The 10,178-nt window shown below is 33.5% G+C and overlaps 1 protein-coding gene across 4 annotated transcripts; it reads left to right on the top strand.

Annotated features, from left to right (window-relative positions):
* The first annotated feature begins 977 nt into the window (after positions 1 to 977).
* On the top strand, positions 978 to 6,118 carry LOC125210300 (syntaxin-81-like). Of its 4 annotated transcripts, XM_048109854.1 has the most exons (11): positions 978 to 1,160; positions 1,278 to 1,342; positions 1,750 to 1,889; positions 2,052 to 2,123; positions 3,083 to 3,199; positions 3,340 to 3,423; positions 3,530 to 3,634; positions 4,838 to 4,981; positions 5,374 to 5,640; positions 5,706 to 5,837; positions 5,928 to 6,118. In XM_048109854.1, exons 5-11 carry the CDS (start codon positions 3,122 to 3,124, stop codon positions 6,069 to 6,071), a joined length of 954 nt encoding a protein of 317 aa, XP_047965811.1. In that variant the 5' UTR covers positions 978 to 1,160; positions 1,278 to 1,342; positions 1,750 to 1,889; positions 2,052 to 2,123; positions 3,083 to 3,121; the 3' UTR covers positions 6,072 to 6,118. The 4 variants fall into 4 exon arrangements, with proteins under 4 accessions (XP_047965811.1, XP_047965810.1, XP_047965812.1 ...); XM_048109853.1 differs by lacking the exon at positions 1,278 to 1,342; XM_048109855.1 differs by lacking the exons at positions 1,278 to 1,342; positions 2,052 to 2,123.
* The last annotated feature ends 4,060 nt before the right edge of the window (positions 6,119 to 10,178 follow it).

The following is a 10,178-nucleotide window of genomic DNA, read 5'->3' as shown; positions in this document are numbered from 1 at the left end:
TTCTCGTATGAGTTGACCATTTTACCCTTGCAGTAAATTAGGATGATTCAGCAGATACGTCTTCATGTGTGAATTCTCTTGATCAACTTGATTAGCTCATGTCTTCATGTGGTGGCCTGATCAGTTCAGTGATCCTCTTGATCAACTTGTGTCTTCATGTGGTGGCCTGATGCTTTGTGCTCCTCTTGATCAACTTGTGTCTTCATGTGGTGGCCTGATCAGCTCAGTGCTCCTCTTGATCAGCTTGTCTCCAACTGATTAATTTGTCTTCAGATTTGACCATTTTTTACTCCTTTTCCGAGTTGATCAAGTTGTTTCTGCATTCTGCCGCTTCAACACTTTTTAGCTCCTGCACACTTAAATTCAACACTTTTTTCGTACATTATCAACCCGATTAGTGTATAAACACCTATAAAACTATGCATGAAACGAGCCTCATCAATGAAGAATGCTTTTGTTGATATGTAATTCATCTACAACTCAATGCCTTTTATAGGTATAATAGACAACATAAGAGGTCTTGAAATTAAGATACCATAAATCACGAAATGAAGACAAAATGATAGGAGTTATTTTTTTTAGTAATAAATATATAATCATGCATAAAATATATTTAGAAATCAAATTGTACCCCTGCTCCTATTTGTCGGTCCAATTCCACTTGAATAGGCCTTAGAAATGGTTAAGATAATAATCCACAAACTTGAATTTCGTGGTAACTGGTACATGGGCAATAATAAATAGTCCACAAACTGTTGGTTGAGATATATACAAATTAATTAACAAAACTAAATTTATTCTAATTATTCTAGCGCTAAGAATTGTAATTCTATAAATACTCTCAAAATTCCCTTTTTTTATATGTGAGAAATTTTAGATAGATTTCGAGCTCGACTAAATTTACGGATTAAGATTGAAAGTTATCGAACGTGACCAAGGTCACCACAACTCGCACAACTAATTGAGCTTATTTGATCGCCTATTTAATAAAAAGTCCCCTCTTTTCTCTTCATCGTCTCCGACCTCTCTCTCTCTTTCAGTCTCAGTCGCTCTCTTTCACTCTCAGCCTTTCTCGCTTTGTCTCTTCTCCTCTGTGCCATCTCCCACTCGTTCTCTCTGCTTATGCCCCTCTCCCAGCCTCCAGCCTCCGACAACAGCAGGTAAGCGTATGATTAGATCATTTAATCGATTGATTTCCTTGACACAATTAACTGACTACAAATTTCATAGCTTGTCATTGCCGATTGGTTTATAATTTGTTCGTGATACACATGCAGGATTTGTATCTGATAATTTTGGTGATGTTAGGGTTCAGAAATCTACCCAATTTACAATGTGTACAGTGAGTCATGCCTGATGAGTCATTTGTATTTCCCCAAATCAAAATCCCAAACTCCTTGTGTCCATTGGCGTTGAACCAGCTCTACTTGCAGGATTAGCTTGTCTTTCTTTTCATTTTTAACTGCAGCATTCATAATTCATGAAATGATTTTGTTATTCTCATGATTAGGTGCTCTACTTGATACATGAGTTTTTTTTCGTAAAGTTTGGAAGTTTTCTAGTAGGGAGCACAGATCATTATAGAAGTTGTTTGCTTGCTAGCTAGCCATTTCTATAACGTTGTTGCTATTGAGTGCTGATTGATATTTAAGCAGCTTAGGGGTACCACTCACATTTGAAATTTCACAGGATGTTTTTTCTAATATTTTTTATTGCTTTGATATCTTGAAATAATGTTTTTCAACGTAGGATCTGGGATCAGATGCTCAACTGCTCATCTAAAATATAGAAGTTCAAGATTTTTAAGAATCTTGTGCAAGTCAAATGTTTGATTTAAAGTCGCAAATGTCAGATGTTAGTTACAAACCATTGGCAATTTGTTATCACAGGTTAGTTCTTGATCATTTTTGAGTAAACTTGTTGTCGGGCTAGCCCCAAAACTGAATGTTTACGGTAGGGCAGATTGCAGAAGAAAATCTAGATATGTTGCCACTATTGAAGAAGTTGACCACTATTTTAATGTTGTGCATGTTAATTATTCCTTTGGGCAGGTTAAATCTCCTTTACTCTTCTCTAGCTTTCCTTGTGCACCAGACTTCTCTCTCTCTCTCTCTGAAATATTGGTACTCAATCCTTTTCTCTTGTTTTTTCCTGATTTCTATTCTCTCTCTGTCATTTCCCCTATAATTTCATTTACTATTTTGAACTTCATCTTTAACAATGAAGTTTTGTTATTAACAAGTGTTTGCTTTTCAACCAATGTAAATGACCTTTAACTTCAAACTAAATAAAAGTCAAACAATTCAGAGTTACTAGCCAAATTTACCAATGCATCAACACTGTTTTCCTTGGACTCCAGGTTTAGTCCAAGCAATTCTTAAACGCCTCTGGAACCATGGCCCTAAAGCCTTCAATTCCTTAAACTTGTTGAAGACCACCCAACTTATGCACACTCAGCTATTGCCTTTGACCATACTATTGACAAATGAAAAAAAATTGAAGAATGGGAACCATGCATATTTAGGAAATGGATGGTTGGTTGTGGGTGTTATTTCTTAAGTAGAGATGGGGTAAAAAATGTTGTTGGACCTATGAATAATTAAGGGGAGAGACGGTTTTAGTGACATCGTTGTAGATTGCTTTTTTTCTAGAACAAAAAAGATGTTTCTTGTTACAAATACATTGCGTTTGCCTGATTACAATTCAACCCTAATTCTTATAATAAACTTCAAATTTAAATAGTTTTGAGAGAAAGAAAACAATCTATGGCACACTTGGTATAATAGCTTTGAGGTTTGAATTATTGTTGATCTCTTCCCAGATCGTTTTCTCTAGACGTGCGATTCCGAGGTTTATTTCTCTCAGATTTGTAATAATTTTCAAAGATTTGGAATTTTTTTTATGTTAATTATGAATCTGTGCAATCGTTGATGTTTATCATGTCATGTCAGTGTGTTTGACATTTGAGTTTCTTGAATTTTTATGTTCTTTCTTTCTTTTATCCCCTAATTACTCTTTGATCAGTTTTCTTTGTTTACGTCAATTATGAATAGAGGTTTTCAATTCTTTTATGCTTTTCTAGAGAAGGGCACTCCGCTCCTGCTAAATAGGAGTTTAAGGCATGACAAAAGCCAGAGATAGAACTGAGGATTTTAAGGATGCTGCACGCCGAGCAGCACTAAATTTGGGATATGATGAGGTTCTAAACCTTTCTGAACTTTATTAATTTCATTTCATCATGGTTTTCCATATTGTTGTAGATTTTTAGATTACTGCATCTTCACTCTTTCTTCTCAGTGGTTGCTCTATCTTTCTCTGATTTGTCAATTCTTTTGGCAGTCGAAAATTGCAGCGATAATGGCGTCTTTTATCATGCATAAGTCACTAGAAAGATCAATGTTCACCAAAGCTACACTGACAACGGTATATTTGTATCACATAGCTGGGAAGATTATTGATTGAATGTTTGTGATACTGGCATCTATATATAACTATTTTTCTGAGTTGATGTGCTAAAATTTTTTGCCAGCTTGAAAGTATTAGAGCATTAGAGCAGTTCCTCTTGAAGCATAAAAAGGATTACGTAGATGTACACCGAATTACTGAAAAAGAGAGGGATAGCATCGAGCATGAGGTGAGATATACATTTGTTCCCCAGTTTTATACGTCAAGTACTGTTTTTTTCCTTTACGAATAATTGTTAAGGATTTATGCATTAAGTTTAGGATTACGTATAAGTTATAACATTTGGCATGTCTACTTGTATCTAGTTCTTTGTCTAGAGCTCCCTTGTTTTTTCTCATAAAATGATTGTTAAGGATTTAGGATTACTTATGACCTTTGGCAGTTTGGCTGGGCTTAGAAATGACTAGACTGTCAAAAACTGCAAAAAAATTCCCAACCATTCACTGAATCTCCAAAAGGCTTGAGAGCGGATTTTCAGTACCGGATTCTTGCCTTGGCACGAAAAAGCTATGATTCGGTTTCTGGATATGACCATGCCTGGCCATTTAATTCGGTGAAAGGTTGGAGTATTTTTGCCATTTCTAAAACTCGGCCAGAGGCCGGGCCATAAAGTGTAATTTACTTAAATTTATGATTTTTTATGAATGGGATCCGGATATGAAGTTAATATTGGGTTTTAAATTATGATGATTTCATGTATTCACAATTTCACACCATTTCTATAGATTGGCTAAGTTTCCGTAACCTACCAATTTTAAGTTGATTAGTAAAGTATGTTATAGGATAACTAGTAAAATCTATCCCAAAGTATCACCATGATATAGACCAATTGCATTCTTGAAAAGGCTAAACGGTCACATGTTGCTACTGTTGATTTTTCTGATACTTACATGGATAATGTATTGGCTTGGTTGTTTGACATAGCTACGCAAAATATGCTACCAATGTATATCTCCCATATTATTTCTCAGCTTCATATTATATTTAGAATATTATCTACATCTACTTTGGTGGAGGAATCTTTCCGACCTTTGTTTTATTTGAATTATACATGTGCTAAGTACATACTTTATTCATGTCAATTTTAAATTGTGGAGTCTCCAGTTGTGTAGCTGAATATCCCAATTCCCAACTTGACTTATCTTGTTGAAATACCCAGCCTCTTACTCTTGCTCTGTTCTGCCCGTTGAATCTTAATTATCTGGGAACTAGCAGATTATCTTTGAAATAAATTGCTCAGTGTGATTTACTCGAGTTTGCCTTAATTACTTTGTATCTGTTTAGTTTCTTTGAGTAAGAGGTTTGCTGCTCCATATTGTCAAATTCTGTGGAGTTACCTACATGATCTCTTGACAAACTCTACATTATGCAGGTTACAGTTTTCATAAAAGCCTGCAAAGAGCAAATAGATGTACTCAAGAATAGCATAAATAACGAGGAAGAAAATTCAAAGGGATGGCTTGGTATAAGGAGTGACAGTTCGAATGCTGATACCATAGCTCACAAACATGGAGTGGTATGACTTTATCTGCATTGTATTGATATCAGTCGTAATGCTTTTTAGTACTTGTTTTACAGTTGCGGCTGTGGTTATTGTTTTCATATCTCTGGATTTTTACTCCAGCTGTTCAAATACTAGGTTTTGGACCTTGTCTTGGTAATCAATATTGGTGGTCCGAAATCCGAGACTCTACCGTGAAATTCATTTGTCTATGAGTACTGAACATTGTGCGATAACCATGATTTTGTTAGTAATGCTGCTACTTATTACTTGATGTCTTTTTTCAAAAATCTTTTATAGGAAGCAGAGACTCATTTCCATGTGATAGAGTATATAAAAAAATGAAGGTATTTTCATTTTCTCAATAAGACTTTTTTGCTTAGCTAAACTATTTTTTGTAATTGCAGGTATTGATCTTAAGCGAAAAACTTCACTCGGTAACATCCCAGTTTGATAAGCTTCGAGCTGTACGCTTTCGAGAAGCTATCAACAGGGTGACACCAAGAAGAAAAGTAAAGCAGAAAGGCTCTACTGTTGCAGAGAGCTCAACTTCTGGAAATATTGAGTCGTCGAGGGAAGTAAGCAATGCAGAAACGAGGCAGAAAGATGATGGTCAAGCAGAGCCAATTAGATTCCAGCAACAGTACTTAGATGATGAGACACATGCCCTTCAGGTAATCGACTAGTCAAGCCATAGTTTCTCGAATTGATTTTCTGAGTTTGTGTATTGTTGATGCAGGTAGAGTTAGCTACGATGTTAGACGCTGTTCAGGATACAGAGACGAAGATGGTGGAAATGTCTGCACTGAACCACCTCATGTCGACTCATGTTTTGCAACAGGCCCAACAGATCGAATTTTTGTACGAGCAGGTAAACGAACTTACATCCACTTTTCCAAGCCAATGAACTTCATCTACTTCATGATATAGATTACTATTCCCTTGGTTTTGGATTAAACAGGCAGTTGAGGCTACAAATAATGTGGTGCTTGGGAATAAAGAGCTGTCACAAGCCATCCAAAGGAATAGCAGTAGCAGAACATTTCTTTTGCTCTTTTTATTTGTCCTTACCTTTTCAGTTCTCTTTCTTGATTGGTATAGCTGATTTACATTTTTTTTATATTTCAAATGGTATGGCTGAATTAGACACCATTTATTGTGCATGAATTTTTTATCAAGTATTTGAATTTGCTCGAGAATGATCCGAATCCAGCAAATCAATGTACTACTTTATCTGTATCATTTTTTATGAAGTAGAGCTTCTCGGATTTGGTACATCAATAGTACTCCTTTCGTTCCGCTCCACTAAAAATGATTCATTTTTCTTTTTTGGTTTGTCTCACTTCATTTAACTTTTTAAACATCAATTCCTTAATTCTCGTGTCAACAAGAAAAATGACTCAACTAATTTTAGACGTAGCGAATAATATTTTGCATCCTGCCTTAGAGGAGACCATAATGACAAATGAACCAAACTTGGTTATGCTGGTTAGATCTGCCAAAGCCCTCTCAAACTCGACCACAACCCAACCCCAACCCCAAACCCAAACCCAACTTGAATCCAACCCAAACCTAACTTGATTTGACCCAGTGACCCCTGTCATTCACCTAAATCCATAAATCCATTTTTTTAAAGTAACACTTGTTGCATAATTGATTATTTTAGTTAAGTAAAAATGATTTAAGTAAAAGTAATCATTATTATAATGAAATGGTCCTTAATGCACATAAAAGTGATCGTGTTACTAAATCATTATATCGTAGAAAGTTATTTTGCTAGAATTAAAATAAAAAGATAATCAAAATTATAAAAAGAGGTAAAACCAATTGAATAATGAGAGTTACTCAAATTCTGATGAATCTCATCATCTTTGAAATCAGAATATTAAATCATTAAGTTCATATTATTTCTGAATTGTTGCAAGGGGAACCTTACAATTTTGTTGGGCCGCTTAATATTTGGGCTGTTTTAGTACATGGGCCATATATGGAATTTATGTTTCTTTAGCCTAACCTAAAATTAAAGTGTATGTCTCTATACCAGAAAGTTGATTGGATTTGGGAGGTCAGGTAGGTTGAATTTGACAACTGAAATGTTGAAATGAAATCCACATTAATTAGTAAGTAGTGTCACTTGTCAAGTGATTAATATTCCTTTTTGGAACGTCTCAAGTTAAGTGAATCATTGTTTTACATTCTCTCTTTTACTTTTTCTTTCTACTTTTTAATTTATTTTACTGTATTTTTTCCACTTTAACTAATAAAACTCTATTTTCTTAAATCTTATGTGCCGAAAAGAAATGTCTCACTTAATGAGATACATAGTATATATTTTTAAAAGTAAATTCGAAGAAGTTTTCTATATTATCAGAAACAAACTAGGTACGAATAAGAAAACCAAAGATTTTGCAGAAAAAAGGAGCCTAACTTTAGGGAAGTCGTTATAGTTGTAGTACAGCTACTCAAATTTAAGTTGCATCAAATTATCCAAATTCATGGGAGAAGAATCATAAGTGGATGACTCTTTTAATTTTCGTGACGACACATTATTGGCCATTCTTAGTGGGGAAACCACTTTTTAAACCGCACATTCAAACTTGAAATAATAATTTATAAAGAAAATAGTGCAAATTGTTGCGTGTATCTCTCTCTTATTGATTTAGACACATCTATATATATACATAGAGAATATGATGAAAAGGAATATCACTTCCACAATTAGCCAACCATTATTCCACCACAATCATGGTGCATCTACATTATGAATAGTTATAAGGATTGCAACTATTGGTTTGATCGATAACACCTTCAACTAGAAATACTAAATAAACTAAGAAACACCTAAATGATTCATTTTATTTAATTTATGTGCTAGCTCAAAATTAAGGTAGTCCGAAATATAGGTCTCTAAAAGTCTTCGATTTAAGTACTTTTGTGCTACACAATTACGAGACAAGAAGTCATTTATGGGTTGAGATTTTAGACTCTATGTATATACTTACTCCACTTATTTTCATATTATTCTTAGCTCAACTTGTTCAATTAAATGTTGGTTCAATTTTTTTTTTTCGCCAATACATGTATGCAATACACATGCAACAACATGTCTTAACATTGGACCCCCTTATAATATACATTATATATTTAATTTTCAAGATTAGGTCTTCTTTAATATGTTAAACGACAATGCATACTTATGTCAAATTGTGCATATATGGACCAATGTGTAAAGTTAATTGAACACGATATGGATTTAAAAACAACTAAGTAACAAATGACCTAATTGGTAACTTAAAACAATGTTTTAGTTATCATATCTATCGTGATCACTTTTTTTTAAAAAAATTGTAAGTGGATGAATCAGTGTGTTTTTCTAGCTAGCATGCACTGAAAAAATGGTTTCTTGAAACTTAGTGCATGCATGCATTCATGCGTGTAAATAACTTTACTTGTGTGTATATTTGATTAAAATTCAAATTTGACACATTATATTTTCATTGGCAGTAGCATAGTGTAGGAATAGGAAACAAACGGCAGTCCTAAAAATTTTCACAAGTAGGTGACTTTATTAGGTTGTTTACTTTTGCCCTAACGGCAACCTCTTAAAATGAGATTATCTATCTTAAATAAATTTAAAATTGATTCATCAAGGCCTAACATTGAGTGAGGTTAATTATAAAGAGTTTTAGTGAGGTGATTGTAATTTTTATTTTTATTTTTGTTTAACCACAAGAGTATTGAACCCGCTTTTGACGGAATCTGATTAATCATACTCAATCGGGTTTGCGGATTAAGACCGAAAGTCTCCCAACAGGTGGTGGGGTTTAAATCTGTGACCTCAAGATCACCACAACTCTCCGCGCTTCTAACTGCGCTACGACCCTTTGATAGATGTGTTTATAATTTATTTATTCATATTTATACTTGTAACGAATGCCCAACATTAATTTATCATCTAAAACATATGTGATTTTTTATGCTACTGAAAATGGGGGGGATGAAAATGAGCCTAATAATAAAAACATTCGAAAGAGCACATCTATAGGTGCGTGTGTGTGAGAGAATATAAGTACTAGTAGTAATTAAGATGCTCTTGCTTTAGTCATAGCCAAGGGGAGCATATTGCATTCTTTCCCACCACATGATTTTTTCTTTAATAATGCGATTCCTGCATCCACAAGATCTAATTTTCTACTCCATTTCCTTTTCAGCCCTTTGTAATTTGTCATTACCTCAATTATATAATAGTAATAATTCATAAAATTACGTCAAAGGTGAGATGGCGACATGCTTCCCAACTCTTGAATAAGACCATTTGTTCATATTTATCGAATTTGATGTGACCATCTGATGACGACTTATAACAATAATAATAATAATAATAATAATAATAATATTATTATTATTATTATTATTATTATTATTATCTTCGTAGGGAGACACGATACATTTATTTTCAATATGAAATTTAAGAAAGTGGTGTTTAATTAGTTAAGTAGTGAAAGAATTAATTAGTAAGTAAATAAAGTAATGAAGATTAAAAGTGTTTAGTTTTGTTTTCTTGTTAAATAAGACGTGAGACGTTATTTTCGGTATAAAATTTAAGAAAGTAGTTGAATAGATAAATAATCAAGTAAGAAAGAAAACAAAAGAATAAAGATTAAAAGTGTTTAATTTTATGAAAAGATGAAATGACTCAGTTACTTGATATGTTTATAAAGTAAATATGAATGTATTAATAAGAGACGGATAGGGTATTATTATTGTAAATATGTAAATTAATATAATAAATTTTGTTGTTTTTGAATATAACACCACTAACAAAGAATGCTCTTCTCGGTGCGTAGATTTTAGATGTGGCATTTACTCATATCTCAATAGAATGGAGTTCTAACTAAATCAATACATAAAAGTATCACTTTATTCTCTTTTTCATAATATTAAAATAAAGTATTCCGTTTGGTGGAGGATCTCCCACTCGGTTATAACAAAGTCACCCTGAATCTAGCTAGTGACTTATGGGATCTCTACATAATAATTTCTTAATCCTTCAAATCTTGGGCTTGGATTCCCGTCGTAGAAGAATCACAGGAGGATGATGTTCCTCACATCCTAATATTTTAAACTTAAAATATAACATTTAAATAAAAAACAAAAATGTTTAAAAATTGGAATGTAAGGAACAACATCCCCTGCTGTGATTCTCCCACAA

This window comes from Salvia hispanica, chromosome 3 (assembly GCF_023119035.1).
Source record: "Salvia hispanica cultivar TCC Black 2014 chromosome 3, UniMelb_Shisp_WGS_1.0, whole genome shotgun sequence".
Lineage (NCBI taxonomy): Eukaryota > Viridiplantae > Streptophyta > Magnoliopsida > Lamiales > Lamiaceae > Salvia > Salvia hispanica.
The sequence above is the reverse complement of the archived record's forward strand: the minus strand, read 5'-3'. Positions and strand labels throughout refer to the sequence as shown.

What these genes read in the sequence shown, in the direction of transcription:
- LOC125210300 (XM_048109856.1), top strand. Translation starts at nt 3,122, where the DNA reads ATGACAAAAGCCAGAGATAGAACTGAGGATTTTAAGGATGCTGCACGC. An exon ending in CCAAAGCTACACTGACAACG is followed by an intron (nt 3,424 to 3,529) that starts GTATATTTGTAT and finishes ATTTTTTGCCAG; the next exon opens with CTTGAAAGTATTAGAGCATT. An exon ending in TAGCTCACAAACATGGAGTG is followed by an intron (nt 4,982 to 5,373) that starts GTATGACTTTAT and finishes TTGTAATTGCAG; the next exon opens with GTATTGATCTTAAGCGAAAA.